A 19,585-nucleotide genomic window follows, 5' to 3' on the forward strand; every position below is an offset into this window, starting at 1 on the left:
AGTAGCACCACGTCAGACCCTGCCATGACGTGGCCACAAGACCATAACGATAGCCACGTCCAGACAAGCATTAGAAGACGGCGTAGCTTGCAAGTCAAGTTAGCTAGGACCTCCCTCAGGCTCTTGACTCTTCGGTCGGGGGAACCTCCTCTTTGTAACGAGCCCTGGCCCCGAACTCTGTATAAGGGCAGTCAGGGCTCCCATCTCTGGACATCTTCACATTCTTCATCCTCTACCATTCCATCGATAGCAGTAGGGCTCCGGGAGCTTCTCTTCGGGCTGCCTCTCATCTAGCATAGGTTCTACCACCTCTTTCACCATTCTTGCATCTCCATTGTAAGAACTTCAGAGCATTCAAGCGAGGAACACGCACTCGATCTTCTCTGAGACTGGACATAGGGCTCCGGCCTAAACTAGTATAAATCCTCGTGTCTATTGGATGCTATGCTACCATCGTCTTTCTAGAGCAGCACGACAATCGTATAAATTTACTAATCTGGTTTGCGAAACACCGACAGAGTGCCACACAATGGAGTGTCCAAAGACGAGTAATGGATAGAGTTGGCTGTGGAGGCATCTTGAAGATGGTTCTATCAGAGACAAGTTAGCATTGCGGCTGATTCAATGGCTGAAAAGTATAGGTGGATAGTGTATCTAATCTAAAATCGTACCATAATAGATTAAATATTGTAAAGTATTGGCCTATGTGTATCCATTGCCAATGCCATCTCTATTGTTAAGTAGCAATTAGCATGTCGAAAAAACCGAACAATAGAATGAGAGGAGAGGTGATAGAGCAAGAAAGTCATTGTTCGATTCTAGTATAAAGGCTGAAATTCAGATGTGAAAATGGGCTATGCCGGTGTGCCCATCACTTTTTTGTTGTTGTTGCAAAAGGCCCATCACTGTGTTTACATCACATCAACTTCAATAGTCTTTTTGTCTATGTATTTTTTAAGTTACAATTGCTCTGCAAAGGAGTTACGATAGTGTATCCAAACAGTGCACCTATCTATATGTTCAGAAATAACGAAAAACCCTGCCCTAAATTCGAACGGTGGCGTCCCAAAACCCCAGACGGCAAAATCTTGACAAAACCCCACACGGCGGAAGGGCAAAAGAGAGCGAGAAAGTGATAAGGTTCGTGGGCGCGTCGCCACCCTCTCGTCTCCCGCCCCGTTCCCGTTCCCGTTCCCGTTCCACGCCGTCGCGCCTCCTCCTCCTCCCACATCCACCTCGAGATGCTCGCGTGCCCCGCCGCGCTCCACCTCCTCCTCCCGGCGCCGCCGCCGCCGCATCACCTCCACCACCACCACGTCGCCTTCCCCGCGCCGCCGCTCCACGCCTCGCTCCCGTGCTCGCGCCGCGCGCGGAGGAGGGCGCCCTGTCCAAGGCATGGAGTCGCCAGGGCCTCCGCCACAGTGGCGGAGGAGGCCAGCGGTTCCGGACCGGCCAAGTTGTCCGTGAGGATCCCCGTCGGCGACCGCGAGGTGAGCCGCCGATGAGCTATCACTGTTTTTTCTTCCTCAGCTGTGAACCGTGGCGCGGCGCTCTGTTCACACGTCGCGAATTTTGCTTGCCGCTCCGTAGCGTGAGGCGTCCGCGCTGTTGCCTCGTAGTGTGTTCCTGCACAGTGCATTGCTGCGCACGATTTGTGCTTGTGTGTAGTTGCTGGATTCTCACGTGCAATTCCGAGTGTGGTTTCAATAGCGAAGAACACGCATTGTGCTTGGCTGTTCTGCTCATGGCATTTTCCTAAGCACATTGAAGTTATTATACTCTTCATCTGTCGGGTTTTGGTTGATTGATGGCACAGCGCGTGCATTCATGAAATGGAGCGCATCCACAAAATGGAGTAATGGAGTGTTTTTTGTATTTCAGATATTGGTCGAAACAGGCCACATTGGGAGGCAAGCGAGTGCTTCTGTAATGGTCACTGATGGCGAAACGGTAAGTCGTCAGAATCTAGTGTCCACTTAATACCTGTTGTTAAGAAATTGTACATTCGCGCGTGATGGTCCATTTAATCTGTCATTAGGTGTTATAATATTCTCAGACTGTCTCCTTAGAGCACACCATTTGCACATTTCAGTTGTTATTTGTTTTGTTTTGTTTTGAGGGAATATTTACAGTTGTTATTTCGAAATTTAAATAGGACTTTGTAGTTATACTGTAAGTGCATTTCATTCTGTCAAAACATCAGAATCTGCATGCTTGTTACTTTCACACAATCTAGGCTGCAGTGATTTGCCATTGTTCTGATTTATGTGCTCTTCATGTGCATGTCAATCAAATTTGACATGACTTGACCATGATTCTTCTTCTGTTCTTCCTGTTGGATACCATAACATGAATGGCTTTCTAGAGGGCAGCGTATTGCCTATTGCAAGCACAATTTTGGCCTTTCACCAAATTCAACTCAAGGCTGTGCCTGGTGCAAGCGGTAGAGTCTTACCGCCTGTGACCGGAAGGTCCCGGGTTCGAGTCGCGGTCTCCTCGCATTGCACAGGCGAGGGTAAGGCTTGCCACTAACACCCTTCCCCAGACCCCGCACAGAGCGGGAGCTCTCTGCACTGGGTACACCCACCAAATTCAACTCAAGGCTGCGCACAATTTTGGCTTTTTACCAATTTCAACTCAAGGCTGCTGTTCGGATTTTGTGTCTCATCACTGTTGTCCAGTTTAATTGATGAAGATAGAAGCATCTTGAATGCAATTAATTTCGTTATTTCAATTTCAGTACCTTTTGTGTCTAACTGTAACTTCAAAATGTGCTGGCAGATTCTCTACTGTTCTGTCTGTCTGGCGGATACTCCAAATGACCCTGCTGACTTTTTCCCTTTATCGGTTCATTATCAAGAGCGCCTTTCAGCTGCTGGAAGAACTAGGTACAGAAACCTAAAACTGTTGTCGCCACCTTTGTCAGTGTCCATGACTCCATTCTCAGTTTGATTGTGTAATCTATGAAACCTTATTCTATGTTTTTACTGATTCCAGTGGTGGTTTCTTCAAACGAGAAGGCAAGACAAAAGACCATGAGGTTCACTATAGGAGCTTCGACTTTTGTTCAACTATTATGTTTGTTGGGTGCTTAGATTTTCTTTCCTACATCCTTCGCAGGTTTTGGTTTGCAGATTGATAGACAGGCCCCTACGACCTACTATGCCTAAGGGGTTCTACTATGAAACTCAAATTCTATCCTGGGTAATCTTTAGAAGTTAACTTGCATTCATGTTGCCTCTGGGAGTTTGGTCGTATGTTCTAGCTTTTTCTTGCAACGTGTGTTAAAGTTATATGAGTAGCTCATCATCAGTTACATATGTTCCCATTTTATTGTAACCCGTCCTAGTATTCTCTAAATAGCAGAAACTTACCCGTCTTAGTATTCTCTAAATAGCAGAAGCTTACTTTAGTAATCTCATAATACTACAAGGGCAAAGTTCAGCTAGGCGCTAGGCGACTTCTAGGCGATGACCCATAGCCTAGAGCCTAGGCGAGCTTAAGTGAGCCTAGGCGTTTTAAGGCATTTTTCTAGGCGTTTTGTATATATACTAATATACATATATTATCTTCTAAAAGAAAAAATAAACAGCTGAAATAGTGGGTTTAGATAGATTGAAAGGCTGGCTTAGAGAGATAGAAAGGCCCAAATGGCAACAGTCCAGCCCATCTCCCACTCCAGGTCTCCAACCTTATCCTTCTGTTCGGTCTCCCGCATCCTCTGCTCGACGCCGCTTCCTCTGTTCGGTAGCCCGCATCAGCCGCCGCCTCCGATTCCTCTCCCTCTCCGGCATCTCTCTCTCCTCTAGTGCGTGCCCGCCCGCGCCCGCGCCCGCCCCCGCCCCGCAGCTCCTCCTCTACCGGTGACCTCCGCCAGAAGCTCCTCCCCCACCGGCGCCGCCGACGAGCTGGCGCCGCCTAAGGGTCCGCCTACCCCCTAGGCCAGGTAGGACCCCCCGCCTGCTGCCGCCCGCACACGCCCACGCACGCGCCCGCGCCCGCCGCCGCTCTCGCTCCTCCCCCACCGGCGACCTCCCGCTGCGACCTCCCCCACCGGCGACCTACCTCCTTGCGCCTGGATGTCCGCCTACCCCCATAGGCCAGGCGGGAACCCATCGACTAGCGACTAGTCGCGCCTAGGCCCGCCTAAGGCGTCGCCTTTTTGAACAATGTACAAGGGTGATATTGATAGTGTGATATTTTTCTCATTAGTGGACAATTTATGTATAACATCATGTAACTTGGATTCTGGATTCATAACTTGGCAGTCCCATTCACAGTTCAACCTCGAAAGCTGAGATACTTGCTATTTGAAATTTGTTAGGAAAAGCAGAAAATTCAACCATAACATCAACCAATGTTTTCAAGTCGTCTAGTCGAAGTCACCATGGGACTGACCCCAGGCGAATAATCGCGATTAGTCGTCGACCAGGCCGATTAGTCGAGCCTAGTCGACCCTGGTTGTCCATATAGTCGTCCATGTATATCAGGACATATACCTACTATATATATATACCTATATATACTATATAGTATACACAATAAAGCAAACATCAAGACTACATTAGTGTTTAGCTAGTGACTTACTTGTGGGAGTTGTTTTCTTCTCTTTTCTGCCATGTCCAGAGGTCCATATTCCTGTCTCAAACTCCATTTCTTTGCTGACTTGCTGCTGGAAGCCTGGAATACCAAAGAAGACCATAATTAGCAACACTAATGTAGTCTTGATCTTGATACAGCTGAACAGCAGCACTGCTGCAGTAGCGAATAACTAACATTTAGCAGACCATAACAGCCACACAGCCAGCATATTACATAACCAAACTAGTTCATCACAGAAAGCAAAAGTGTTCAACACAAAGTCACAAACATTGACATTCAATAGTCCAACAAAAGTAGGCAGCTAGCCATCTAATCAAGCAAATCATCATTCAAATGGAATCCATCTCCAGTTCCAGTTGGTGTAGAAACTTCATCCTCCTCCATTGCTGTTGCTGAATCAGATTCATGCTGATCTTGGTCTTCATCGGCATCTTCATCAATATCTTGAGTCACTGTCTTCCTTGGACGCTTCCCGTTTCTAGCATAAGTCTGTTAGTCGCTGAATTCTTACTCTTGGTAGTAGCAGAATTTTTACTCTCATCGAGAGAGGATGACACTAGGAGTTGGGGCAATTTTCTGTTTTATTTCTCACACAAATGCCATACCAACCTGAGGGGTTGGAGATACATATTTATAGGTTGCTAGCCAGCCAAGCATATGCCAAGATGCTAGATGTTAATATGCTGTCCTAAAACAGATGCTGTCCTAGATGCTAAGATGCTGTCCTAACCAGTCAAGGATGCTGTCCTTGATGGATAGCAAGATCACCATGCAGCCACAAGGACCATATGCTGCAGCCCCACAAAGACCAGCCAACACAGAGACTTATCCCATCATTCTCCCCCTAAGTCTTGTGCGTCGTCTTATGGGAAAGTTGAACCATCCCGGTCCTGGAGCAGAGCTCAAGAAACTTGATCCTCCCAAGAGGCTTGGTAAGCAGGTCCGCAAGCTGGTCCTTGGTGTTGATGTAGCTTGCCTTGATGCTCCCTTCCTCCAAACAGCCTCGGATGAAGTGGTACCTCACCCGGATGTGCTTACTCTGTTCATGGAAAACATGGTTCTTTGCCAGGGCTAGAGCGGACTTGCTGTCCATTCTGAGCTCCACCGCTCTAGTGTCTCTGCCGAGAAGATCACCAAGCAGTCGAGCAAGCCAGAGCGCCTGAGTCGAAGCGGTGGAGGCTGTTATGTACTCGACCTCGCAGCTGGACAGGGCCACCACCTGCTGTTTGACCGACTGCCAGCTAACGAGGCACTTGCCGAGGAGGAAGAGGATCCCGCTCGTGCTCTTGCTGGTGTCGATGTCGTCGGCGTGGTCGCTGTCGCTGTACCCGACGAAGTGTGCCGCCCCAGGGCACCTAGGGTAGTAGACGCCGTGGTCGAGAGTCCCCGCAATGTAGCGGATGATACTCTTCACAGCCTGCTGGTGCTCCGTCGTCGGTCGCTGCATGAATCGACTAACGTAGCCGACGGAGAATGCCAAGTCCGACCGTGTGTGGGCGAGGTAGCGAAGGCTCCCCAAAAGACGCCGATACTGCGTAGCGTCCACCTCCTCCATCGTGCTGTCGCGGCTCAACTTCAGCCTCTCCTCCATCGGAATGAGAGCTGGGTTGCAGTCGGTGAGCCTAGCTAGCTCAACGACGCGCTTGGCGTAGGCGGTCTGTCGAAGCGTGATCCCGGAGTCATCCTGGTGCACCTCGATTCCCAGGTAGAAGTAGAGAGGCCCCAGGTCACTCATCTGGAAGGTGGCCTTCATCTCTTCCTTGAATGCCGCCACCTCCGCATCCTTGGTGCCGGTGATCACCAAGTCGTCGACGTAGACACCCACCAGCAGAGCATTTCCTTCACTGCCCCGTCGGTAGATGGCCGCCTCGTGCGGGCTTTGCTCGAAGCCCATCCCCTTTAGCGTGGAATCCAACTTGGCATTCCACGCCCTCGGTGCCTGCCGCAAGCCATAGAGGGCCTTGCGTAGGCGGAGCACCTTGCCCTCCTTGCCGGGGATCGCAAATCCCAGCGGCTGGTGCACGTAGACCTCCTCCTTCAAGTTGTCGTTAAGGAACGCCGACTTGACGTCCATGTGATGAACACGCCAGCCCTTCTGGGAAACTAGCGCAAGGAGGAGTCGCACGGACTCCATCCGTGCCACGGGAGCAAAGGCGTCGTCGAAGTCGACCCCCTCCTGTCGCACGAAACCTTGTGCCACCAAGCGAGCCTTGTGCTTGACGATGGCGCCGGCTTCATCCCTCTTCAGCTTGTACACCCACTTAAGGGTGATCGCGCGGTGGCCATGAGGAAGGTCAGCAAGCTCCCAGGTGCGGTTCTTCTCAATCGCATTCATCTCCAACTGCATCGCGGCGCGCCATGCCGCGTGTCTCTGGGCCTCAGCAAACGACCGAGGCTCGCCGTCGTCACACGCAAGGTGCAACTGCGCCTCCAGGTCGTGAGGCACCAGTCCCGACACCGGCTGTTCGCCGAGAAGGTTCTCCATCATACGGTACCGCAATGACTTGCCGTCGTGGTACACGTCGATGCGCTCCTCGTCGTGAGAGAGCGGAGTAGCGAGCTCAACCGGGCTGTGCTCGACACGAGCTGGTGTTGGAGTAGACGTGCCCGGAGAGGTGCCTGTCGGTGCTGGAGTGCGTGGCGGTGCCGGCTGTGGTGGAGCCGGTGAAGAACTCATCGCAGCCGAGGTCCTGGCTGAAGAGCGTGGTGCTGTCGGAGTAGCAGGCGCCGGGGTCGGTGGAGGCTCGGGGACTGGGGTAGACGCGCTTGTCGAAGAAGAGTTGGCTACTCCCCCAGCTCCCTCGAAGTGAACGTATTCGACAGTGAAGTCGTCGTACGTCGGAGCCGAGCCGTCGTCCACCGCCTTCTCCCACGCCCATCCTCGCCCTTCGTTGAACACAACGTCGCGCGCCGTGCGCACACGCTATGTCTTTGGGTCGAGGATGCGGTAGGCCTTCGAGCCCTCCGAAGTGCTCCTGTCGTTGAGCTTGTTGATGTGGCCAAGCTCCTTGGCGAACGCGAGGCAACCGAAGACCCGCAAGTGGGAGACCGCCGGCTTGCGCCTATGCCAAGCCTCGTACGACGTCCTGCCGTCGAGCGCCTTGGTAGGCGAGCGGTTGAGGATGTAGACGGCCGACACCACCGCCTCTCCCCAGAAGATAGCCGGCATCCCCCTCTGCTTGAGGAGGGCCCGAGCCATCCCCACAACCGTCTGGTTGCGCCGCTCGACGACGCTGTTCTGCTGCGGGCTGTACGGCGCGGAGTAGTGGCGCTGAATGCCCTTATCAGCGCAGTACGACGCGAATTCAGCCGCCGTGAATTCGCCGCCGTTGTCGGTGCGCAGCACGCGCAGCTTGCGGCCGCACTCCGCCTCCGCAGCAGCCTGCGTGCGCCTGATGGCGTCCGCAGCCTCTCCCTTGCTGCCGAGGACCATCACCCACATGTAGCGGGAGAGGTCGTCGACGAGCAGCAGGAAGTAGCGTCGTCCTCCCGGTGTGGCCGGTGTCACCGGGCCACACAAGTCCCCGTGCACAAGCTCGAGCCTCTCCTTGGCTCGAAAGCTCGCCCGCTGGGGAAAGGGGAGTCGCCTCTGCTTCGTCAACACGCAGACGTCGCAGAGCTGCTCCACATGGTCGAGGCGCGGCAGGCCTCGCACCATCTCCGTGGCACTGAGCCGCTTCAGGGCCTCGAAGTGAAGGTGCCCAAAGCGCTCGTGCCACTGCCACGCCTCGTCATCTCGACGAGCAGCGAGACAGAGGGGTTGTGCCACCTGCACGTTAAGGACGTAGAGTCGATTTGCGCTTCTGGTTACCTTGGCAAGAAGGCGGCGACGGCGATCCCAAATCCTCATGACTCCATCCTCAACCACCACGCGCGAACCGTTCTCATCCAGCTGTCCCAAGCTGATGATAGAGTTCCTCAACGCGGGGATGTAGTAGACTCCGGTGAGCAGCCTGTGCTCACCAGACACGGCGGTGAAGGTGATGGAGCCGACGCCCTTGATCTCCACGCCGGTGGCATCCCCAAACTTGACGGAGCCTCGGACGCTAGAGTCAAGCTCGGTGAAGAACTCCCGTTAACCTGTCATGTGATGGGTGGCGCCGGTGTCGAGGCACCACCCGTTAGTCTTGTCGTTGCCGGAGCCGTCGCCGAGGAGGGCGTGTGCTTTTGACTCGTCAAGGTGGAGGAGAGCCGCTGCGGCCGGTGCCGCTGGAGGTAGCTCGATGCTTGCATGTGCCATGAACAGAGCTGGCTCCTCCTCCGCTTGTGCGACATGGGCCTGGCCGTGTCGTGGCTGTCGACAGTCCTTGGCCCAATGGCCAAGCTGGCCGCAGTTGCGGCAGGTGTCGTCTCGTGCCGGCTTGTGCTTGCCGGCGGCGCCGCCCTAGGCGCCTCCGCGGGCATCACCCTCGGCACGTCCTCGCGCCCCGGCCTGGGCGTCTTTGCGCGCCTTGCGCGGCTTGCCACGCTTGCGGTCGCCTGTCGCGGAAGAAGGCTCCCCCTTCTTCCAGTTGCCTTGGCAAGCAACCCACTGCTCCCGAGTGAGGAGCTTTCCGCCAGTGGTGATGGGCCCCGAGAGAGACTGTGGCTCATCGCTGTCGACGACCTTGAGGTGACCTATCGCCTCCTTGATCGACATCGTGGAGAGATCCAACAGAGACTCGATCGAGCGAGCCATCTGCTTGTACTTCTCGGGGACGTAGCGGAAGAGCTTTTCGACAGCTCTCTCCTCACCGTAGGTGTCATCGTCGAACTGCACCATCTTCTGCAACAGAGTATTGAGACGGAGAGCAAAGTCATCAACATCCTCACCTGGCTTGAAGGCCAGGTTCTCCCACTCCTTGCGAAGTGCCTGCAGTGTGGACTTGCGGGCGCGGTCGCTGCCGATGGCGTCCCAAGCCTCCTTGGCAGTTCGCTTGTGGTAAGCGATGACTGCATCTCGGACAGGACTGCAGCGATGAGGGCATCCAGCGCCCGTCGATCCTGGTCGTAGTCGACGTCGCCGTACCGGATTGCCTCCCACATGTGCCGCCCCTGGAGCTCCATTCATCACCGCAGTCCACTCGACGTAGTTGGTCTTAGTGAGGGTAGGCCACCCACCGCTGGGGCCGACGTCCCTGACAACAGCCTGGAGCCCGTGGTAACCACGGTACCGATCCGGGGAGAGAGAGCCACGCTGCCTGTGAAGGCCGCGCTCTCCATCGACCCGTCCGCCACCGTTGCCGTGCGCGCCTCCTCCAGGAGCGCCACCACCATGCGCGCCTCCTCCAGGAGCGCCGCCGGCGCGTCCGCGCCTGTCTGGGCTGCCGCCGCGCTCGTGGGCGTGCGTGGCTGCCCAATGTGTCGCCCGCGCTCGCGCTGCCTCCCTCCCCAGCAGCTCGAGGTCCGCGTCGGCGCTGTCGTCAGCAGAAATGGAGCTGCTGATGCTGCCGCGCAGAACCTCGGCCTCCTGCCGACGCCGCGTGTTCGAGGCGACCGAGCGCTGAGACTGTCCTGCGGACACGACGTGCTACCGGGGGGCTGCTGCGTGGGGAGAGGGCTGCTTCAGACGAGCTGCACAGAGGGAGAGGAGTGAGCAGGAGCGGCCGGAGCTGCTGCTGCTCCCAGCTGGGGCTGTTGCGAGGCTGGGAAAGGAGATAAGTAGGAGATGCTCAGGCTACAGGATAGTACGGCTCTGATACCAGTTGTTAGTCGCTGAATTCTTATTCTTGGTAATAGCAGAATTCTTACTCTCATCGAGAGAGGATGACACTAGGAGTTGGGGCAATTTTCTGGTTTATTTCTCGCACAAATGCCATACCAACCTGAGGGGTTGGGGATACATATTTATAGGCGGCTAGCCAGCCAAGCATATGCCAAGATGCTAGATGCTAATATGCTGTCCTAAAACAGATGCTGTCCTAGATGCTAAGATGCTGTCCTAGCCAGTCAAGGATGCTGTCCTTGATGGACAGCAAGACCACCATACAGCCACAAGGACCATATGCTGCAGCCCCACAAAGACCAGCCAACACAGAGACTTATCCCATCAAAGTCTGCGTCTGCCTCACAGGGGCAGCAACAGCAGCAGCAGCCCTGGGCATGTTCCGTCCCTCTAGACCCTGAGTTGCACCAATAGCTTCATCCATAAGAGCCCAAGTCATAGCATTGTCACCACCTTTCTGAACTGGTTCACAATTTTCATTGACCCATTTATTTTCCCAATGAAATTCATCAAGCAAGAGTGGATCTCTTTCCTTTGGAACCCAGCTCTCTAATTTTTAAAAATCTGTTTTCCATCTTCCGGTTGTAGCTAACATATACCAACTTATTTAACCTTTGGTGCTCTAACCGGTTTCTCTTTTTTGTATGGACCAACAAAATATACAATGCAGAATCACATACCAATACTGCAAACTGCAAGGCTAGTGTTCTTATTTTGAAACCGACATGATGTATATTGTATAATTCTTACCAGCAATCTTCATAGATGGCTGCAAGATGCTCTATACAGAGCCTTTTCATAGAAGCTATTGCCAGCAAAATTGTTTCTATCCCTCATCAAGAGATTTATGTTCTGCACCTGTTAATAATTCACTTTGGCAACAAACAAAAGAAATATGAATGCCCACCTAGCAAAAAATGCCATGGTTGGCCACTTTTTCTCTCGACATCTTTGTGGCTGATGGGCCAGATTTGAAGATCATATTTTGTTATTCTACCTTTTTCTTTGGTTTTTGTTTCTTGATGACCCCCATCAATTACTCCATATGATGAGATAACCTTGACTATTATAGGTCTTCAGTTATGATGGCATTCACTCCCCGGACTGCTTGGCTATCACAGCTGCTGGTATAGCCGTGTAGGTTTAATAAAAAATATTTCAATATGATGTATTTTTTTTTGCGAGATTACATTCTTTATCTCAAAGATACTCTTATTATCTTAATTTTCACTACAGGGCCCTCTCTGAAATTCCAAATAAACAAACAATTGCTGGAGTAAGAATTGGCCTGATTAATGACCAGTTTGTTGTTAACCCAACTACTGAACAGATGGAGAATTCAGAGTTAGATTTGATGATGGCTGGGACTGATAGTGCCATTTTGATGATTGAGGTTAGTGTGAAGCTTTGCTTGCATACATGCTTGAATGCTTCACCATATTCCCAGAATTTTTTTCAGATGTTAAAACAAATCTGTGCATATAATTCTTGCATTTGGCAACATATACTTAAATCCTCAATTTTTTTAGTGGTATGTTTTAAGTTTGCTTTACATTGTTACTCTGCCTTTTATATTTTATTGTAAAACAGTTATGCTTTAGGCTCATGTGCTAAACCAAGTTGCCAGTCCTTAAATTAGCTCACTTATCTTGATTACTTTCATAGGACTCATAAATCTTATAGTTGAGGTTATCTTTTGATTCCTGACTAGTCTTTGGTAGGGTTACTGTGATTTTCTGACTGAGGAGAAGCTGCTTGAAGCTGTGGAAGCTGGGCAGGTGAGCTTATAAGATTATCAATAAGATACACTTTTAGATTGAATATATTGCTCCATAATGTACTCAAGCTTTTGAGCAAATAACAGATTTATTTGTTTCCCCATTTTGTTTATCATTGCTTTCTAGTTTCTCTTAACCATGGAGCTTTGAGTTCTTTATAATTTGTAACTTTCTGAGCTGTTATATTACCTCTCTTACTACTCAGTACAAGTAAGCCAAAAATGTATATGTTTTTTCCCCATTTTTGTTTCCAGAACCTGCAAGATCCAGAGCTTGTGTCATTTATAGACCTCCCTTTAGAAGACATATTATCTGCTTCCGTTCTTACATAAATGCTAGCTCTGTACATCTGAACTTCTGAAACAAAACTTCTGTCCTGGTCTATCCCTTTTTTGTGATTCTGACGTAATATAGAAATCAGGTGGCAATTAGAGAAATCTGCAAAACAATTGATGTTCTTGTCCAGAGCTGTGGGAAGAAGAAAATGGTCGATGCTATCAGCCTACCGCCTCCTGAACTCTACAGGCATGTTGAAGTATGAACATACTACAGCTCCCTATTTTACCAAATACAATCTTTTAACTTTATATAGTACCTAATATGCTTGTTTGAAGGCTAAACAATACCTGAACTGGCTGACTAGAATGCTGTTTCCTGTCCTCCCGTTTTCCTTAGTTCTTATATGCTTATCGTAATATCGTTTTCATTTGCTTAATGTGCTTGTTCAGTAGCCACTTGGGTAGTCACAGTCTTGTCAATCATATAAAAGATTTATTGAATCCTGCTGATCATTTCCTTATTTAATCATCGATTGTAACTTCTTCACTTTTGTAACTTTTAAATTGAAAATATATGCTGGTAGTTATACAATATCCTTTTCCCTTTCAAGCATGCATTTGCCTGTTGCCATTACCCCCTGTTGCTGATTTCAGCTGTTAATGTTGTTCAGGATATTTCTGGAGATGAGTTGGTGAAGGCATTACAAATAAAAGGAAAGATTCCCAGAAGAAAAGCTCTTTCAGCATTGGAGGACAAAGTTATAAGTATACTTTCTGAACAGGGTTATGTTTCCAAAGATGGCTCATCTGGAGTCACTGAAAGTTTGGCTGATATTGTTGAGGATGAGGATGAGGATGAAATTATAGTTGATGGAGAAGTAGATGAAGGTGATGTTCACATCAAGCCGGTTTCAAGGAAGCCCCCTCCTCAGGTGATGGTTATTGTATTGTAGTTGATGACGATGTGGTGATTTTTATGCTTTTATAAAAGATCAGATATATTATCTTATAGGCTTTATAGCTAGGTCTGTGCTTTTGTCTTGTAAAATTTCTTTTCCTTCACTTTTCTAAGATTTCTTGACAAGTAGACCTCGCCCCCCACCCCCGCACCCCCACCCCCGCCCCATTTTTCTGCTTTGCTTGACAGTTTTAATCTACCACCTTGCTTATTAATCAGATAACATTTTATACTGATTTCCTAGTATTTTTCTTCTATATAGCTATTTGCAGAAGTTGATGTCAAGCTAGTCTTCAAGGAAGTTTCATCTAAATATTTACGAAGGCGCATTGTAGAGGTATTGATTGCACTTGTCACCTAAAGGTTTTTTCCCTTGCTTATGTGATCAATAGCAGGATGCGTCCTTCTTTCTATTATGTCAACTTGCTAGTTTTTTTTTTCTCTGCTAAAAAACTGGTTAGAGATCTAGCTTTCATGCCCATACTTGACTTCTGAATTGCACTGTTGTGGTCATTGCAGTCTTGATAATATCTATCTTGAGTTATCATGGATTTTCAGTGTCTGCATTTATTCAGCATACATATTTGGTTACGCCTGTGTAAAAACAATCAAAGATCATATGTACTTTCTAGTTCTTACTACAAAGGATCTGAGTTTCTTCCTATATGCGCATTGTGTTTTCAAAGGTCCCTTTGAACTCTTTCTGTAGAATGTAACATTGTAGCCCAGCAACAGGAAACCAGTGTGACAGGTATTAACTCCCACTGGTCATCCAAAAGAAGAGTGAAAACAAATATGTAGTTGCCAATTTAGGAGAAAATTCTGCTACGCCGAAACATGTTATTAATGAAACAAATAGGGACAGTTCAGAATAGGGGTCCTCTCACAATGTAGCCTGGTGTATGTGTGCCAATGCCTGCCATACATGGCTTTGTTCTTCTATTGTGACTCTGATTATTGAATTTCCTAGTGAGCCACATATTCTGTTTGGTAATCACGGTTCCTTGGGACTTTTATGTGATTTAATATGGAAATTTTTGTATGGAATATCAACACCTCAAATTTCAGGGAGGAAAGCGAAGTGATGGACGGAGTCCTTGGGAACTTCGACCCATTAATTCTCAATGTGGTTTACTTCCAAGAGCTCATGGTAGTGCTCTGTTCACGAGGGGAGAAACACAGGTGAGGTAATACACCTCATTTGAGATTCTGTTGTATCTGTCGTTTCTGATTGGCATAGTATGACATGTCTTATAGTTTTATTTGTCATATGCTGCTGTTAGTATCTTGCTGATCTGTTCAGTACCTGATGATGTTTACAGAAATTTATGTGCACATTCTATTTATATCCATCCCACCTTTATTTGTAAGAATCCTGCTTTATTACTTTAAACATTAACTCTTACAAAACTTAATGTGATGTATTTTGTTGTGGAGTTCATTTCTAAATAATACATAGCACAACCATTACCTGTATTTTTAAAACATTATTACTTTCTGCTGGTTTATTTATAGTTTGTTTCAGCTAGAGTCAAATGCATATTAGGTTTGCTATCTTATTATTTTGTTTTCACTTCTTTCTTTTGTCCGACCATACAGTCACTGGCTGTGGTCACTTTAGGTGGCTATCAGATGGCACAACGAATTGACAACCTTGTTGATACGGAGGATTCAAAAAGCTTCTATCTTCAGGTAAGTGAAACACCTTTGCTGATTGAACGATACATCACAATGCTAGGTCAATTTCTAGTTTCCTACTTACTATGTTTCTTGTGCATCATGCTTATTTAGATTGTTCTATTCATTGGGAAATCTTATCCTTTTTTAGGGGGGGGGGGGGGGGGGGGGGGGGGGGTGGGATTCTTCAGATCCATATTTCTGAACAAACTATGTGAAAATAGAATGGGTAACACGTATTGCCCCCTTTTAAGATTTGTTATGTAAAGGGAGACATGTGGTATGTACAGTTGACAGGATTATATCCTGCTTTATTGCTGTGACGATTTTCACTGATGGCATTGAATCTGAGCTAATTCATTGTAGATTGCAAGTAAACATGAGGTGTCAAGATGCCATCTTATATTTAAATGTTTTTTTTTTTTGTGTGTGTGTCGTGGGGGGGGGGGGGGGGGGGGGAGATGTTATGTTTTGTATTTTAGTTGTGTCATTGAGATTTTATTGTTGATCAGGGTGTACATGAGTATCTACCCAAGCTCTGTTCTGTCCTCTGAGTACCACTTTGTGATGTTCTTTTTGAAGGCTGTATGCTTACTATTTTCATTGCTAACCTGTGAAGTGGTCCAAAATAGTTTTCCATTCTAGCTTGGAGTTTTGTTATCAACACGGTAGACTGCAAGATTACCTGCATTGTTAACTAATTTCTGTGACATTCTGCAGTACTCATTTCCTCCATCATGTGTTGGCGAAGTTGGTCGAATTGGAGCACCTAGCCGGAGAGAGATTGGACATGGGATGCTTGCAGAAAGGGCACTGGAGCCAATTTTACCTCCGGAAGAGGATTTTCCGTACACTATTCGTGTCGAGAGTACTATCACTGAAAGTAATGGTTCGTCCAGGTAATACTATTCTTGTGCTTAACATTTTTTTTGTTTGCTAGCTTGTATAAGTTTGTTTGTCTTTCTTGCAATGGTTCTTTCAATTTGCTGAACTATTTGTTGACACAGCCTTTTATTTTACGTTTGTTGCCTCCTGGGGAGTTCAGTTTAGACATTTGCTAGTAGGTCAGGTGCAAAAATTAACATTCCTGCGTTTGGTGACCCAAAATAAACGTCCTTAGTCCAGCGGTACTTGAACTTATACTCAATATTTCTGATACAGTTAGCAATCGACCATTTCTCTGGGTTCGTACATACTACAGTAGAGAATTAAGTGTTTGTAATCAAAGAAGATATAGAGCAAAGAATGAGAGCATTCATGTAGGGGCTGCTACATTGCTTTGAGGAGGGGGTTCCTTACTGGTTTTGGCCACTAGAGGTCGTGTACTTGCTGCTTGTATATAAACACCTCTTTTCATATCTTAATTGAAAGGCAGAGCTCCTGCCATTTCTTTCAAAAAAAAAAGAATTAAGCGTTTGATTACTCCTCAATTGCTAATACTTTTTCTGTGATATGTCACCAGCATGGCTTCTGTTTGTGGGGGTTGTTTAGCACTTCAAGATGCTGGGGTTCCTATAAAGTTTCCTGTTGCTGGAATTGCAATGGGCCTGGTCCTTGATACACAGGAATTTGGTGGAGATGGTAGCCCACTTATACTTTCTGATATTACTGGAGCTGAAGATGCCTCTGGTGACATGGATTTGAAGGTGTGACTTGTATTTCATTCTGCATTTGGTACTTGGAACTGCATTAGCAAGGTTAGTATATGTTGTTCTGCTGAAAGCTCGGTTTTCTTATCTGTAAGCTCTTGTTGCAGATTGCTGGTAATGAAAGTGGCATATCTGCATTTCAGATGGACATTAAGGTTGTAATGACTATATATGTTTGGAAGTATCTGTTATGTATTTTTGCTATTAGGAGGCTTTGCTACAATGGTTAAATCTGTCTGGTTCTTGCATTGTGGCAGGTAGTCGGGATAACTCTACCTGTGATGGAGCAAGCACTCCTTCAAGCTAGGGACGGGAGACAGTATATTCTGAGTAAGCCTGTGCTAAATTAGCTATTTCCATTTACATGCTAATTTCCTTACCCCAGCTATCCACAAACTTTTGATATACTCCCTCCGTTCCAAATTATAAGACGTTTTGACTTTTCTAAATACATTGCTTTTACTATGTATCTAGACATTGTGTATATCTAAGTGCATAGCAAAAACTAAAACGTCTTATAATTTGGAATTGAGGAGTAAGTTTGTTCTGGCACCGATTCTCATGAAGGTCCCTAAATTTGTGGGTGCTAATGTCACCTCTGAAAGATTATGTCACAAGATGGTCGGAACTTTCCTTAATATTAAAGTTCTCTCTCCCCCCCCCCCCCCCCCCCCCCACTCCCCCACCACCACCACCACCTGAGCTGATGTTACATTTTGCTTCTCCTCAGATGAAATGTCGAAATCTTCACCTCCACCATCAAAAGCACTATCTCCATATGCTCCCTTAATTCATGTTATGAAGGTTGGTACTTTGTTCATGATGTGTATATGCTATATATGTTTTCTTCCAACTATATCTTTCTAACATGTTTTATTACAATGTTCTTCAAGGTCAAACCTAACAAGGTGAATTTAATAATTGGTTTTGGTGGAAAGACAATAAAAAGCATAATTGAGGAGACTGGAGTAGATGCTATTGATACCGGAGACGATGGCACGGTACGGAGAACTTGGTGATACTTGCCATTTAGCCTTACTAAAGTACTGTTGACAAATGCCTTTTGCAGGTAAAAATTACTGCAAGAGACCTATCAAGCTTAGAGAAGTCAAAAACTATAATAGCTAACCTTACCATGGTTCCAAAAGTTGGAGAAATATACAGGTATCAACTTTTATCCCCTTGGATGTTTTGTATTCTTCTCAAAGTATATTATCTCTTCTTTCTTGTTTAATTAATTACCCTGCTTGCTTTCTTGTAACCAATCTTTTGGGTTTCTAATCAATACCCTTTTCTTGGGAACTCATTTTAACAGGAATTGTGAGATCAAGTCAATAGCTCCATATGGCGCTTTTGTTGAAATTGCTCCAGGGCGTGAGGTGAGCAGATACTAAAATTTACTTTAGTTTCACATATTCTTCACCTGTATATAATTCAGAGAAGGGAAGCACTTCTTAGTGGCAAAATCGCATGTCCTTGTTGGGCTTCGGTGCAATAGAAAAGGAAGTTCTCATGAAAAACACCTTCCAGTTTAATTTTGATATTATTTTCAGCCATAACCCATTGCTTGTAACTCAATATGCAGGGTTTATGTCATATCAGTGAGTTAAGTTCGGGCTGGTTGGCCAAGGCTGAGGATGTGAGAAAATGTCATGAATTTGTTTCATTTGCTTAGATTTATACCCCTTGTTTAAGTAATTCAATCCACTGCATTTGTTGCAGGCTTTTAAAGTCGGAGATCGCATAGACGTCAAGCTTATTGAGGTTGGTAGCTATTTTTAAGTTCAACATGCGTCTGTGCTCAAGGCGTTTATAGTGCAAAACTGCTATTTCTATAATTCCCACCTCCAGAAATGCCATCCATCAAGTTCTCCAACCACATGATATGATGCCTTTCTCTGAATTCTGTTTCCTTGATCGTCTGAACTAGATAAATGATAAGGGTCAACTTCGGCTAAGTTCTCGAGCTTTGCTTCCTGATGCGGATTCAGAATCCAACAGCGGTTCAACAAAAGAAAAGGCGCCGCAAAAAGATGATGCCATCAAGATGACATCAAGGACACCCAGGCGCAAGAGACAGTCTGAGCTGTCTGGAGCTGAAAATGCCACAACAAGGACTCTTGAGAAAAGTGCCGCTTCTCCAGCTGGTTCAAAGGGTAGTGAAGCTGTGAAGTAGGAAGACGACGTCAACTTGGTGCCTTAATCAGACGATTGCTTCACTTGACTAGCCAAGTTAAAGGGATACTCACATAACTGACTATATGATGGTCATAGGGCATGACAAAGAGTTCAGACAAGAGGCACAACTGCCTAATGAAGAAGAATTGATTGATCGACATCGATGTTAGACAGTGCCTGCCAGATGCGGTACAGGAAGCGTGCGCCCATCCGGCAGTAACCGTGCCCAAGACTGGATCGTCGCCCTGATTAGCGGAATGGATCGGCATAACAACTATGGAAACTTGATTGTAATCTCCAGGATAGTTTACCTTTGTGCTGTATCTTTGTACTACTGCATATTCTTGCCATTCTGGCGTGATGAGCCAAATATTCTACGCTTTCATTGTATCACGAGACGGTTTACACCTGTGACATCTCATCCACAATGGTTAACAAGCTTTCTCCCAGGTTTCGGAACACGGAGCCATCGTTGTCTCGATCTTTCTTTTTACAAGATTATATTCTGCTGCCACTTTAAATTTTGATGAGACAGCGTCCATGCTGGTTCCTCCCTCTCTGTCCGACCTTGATTTTCTTACCACCGTGGACACTGTCGAGATGTCAAAAGACAAAACCAGGTTCCTACAATCTTTAGTCACGTGTATGCCTTCACGCATGCTAAACTAGTTTATTATTCTTGTGTTTGATTTATTTGTTCGAACATGTCACCATGTGCCTCTGACGTCGAGCGCAATATGCAGCGTCAGCGAAGAAATCTC

At 47.3% G+C, this 19,585-nt stretch overlaps 1 protein-coding gene across 2 annotated transcripts; it reads left to right on the top strand.

The window, feature by feature from the left end:
• The first annotated feature begins 1,142 nt into the window (after positions 1-1,142).
• LOC136544789 (probable polyribonucleotide nucleotidyltransferase 1, chloroplastic) lies at positions 1,143-19,275 on the top strand. 2 transcript variants are annotated; one of them, XM_066536856.1, is made up of 24 exons: positions 1,143-1,490; positions 1,882-1,950; positions 2,782-2,888; positions 2,998-3,040; positions 3,121-3,204; positions 11,379-11,443; positions 11,543-11,699; positions 12,028-12,084; positions 12,506-12,619; positions 13,034-13,294; positions 13,583-13,657; positions 14,389-14,502; positions 14,920-15,012; positions 15,718-15,896; positions 16,460-16,643; positions 16,754-16,801; positions 16,904-16,976; positions 17,377-17,450; positions 17,540-17,647; positions 17,716-17,810; positions 17,962-18,025; positions 18,232-18,285; positions 18,369-18,410; positions 18,577-19,275. In XM_066536856.1, exons 1-24 carry the CDS (start codon positions 1,242-1,244, stop codon positions 18,820-18,822), a joined length of 2,655 nt encoding a protein of 884 aa, XP_066392953.1. In that variant the 5' UTR covers positions 1,143-1,241; the 3' UTR covers positions 18,823-19,275. The 2 variants fall into 2 exon arrangements, with proteins under 2 accessions (XP_066392953.1, XP_066392954.1); XM_066536857.1 differs by having other exon boundaries at positions 1,427-1,490; positions 2,998-3,020.
• Positions 19,276-19,585: the final 310 nt, after the last annotated feature.

The sequence above is a fragment of the Miscanthus floridulus genome, chromosome 3 (assembly GCF_019320115.1).
Source record: "Miscanthus floridulus cultivar M001 chromosome 3, ASM1932011v1, whole genome shotgun sequence".
Lineage (NCBI taxonomy): Eukaryota > Viridiplantae > Streptophyta > Magnoliopsida > Poales > Poaceae > Miscanthus > Miscanthus floridulus.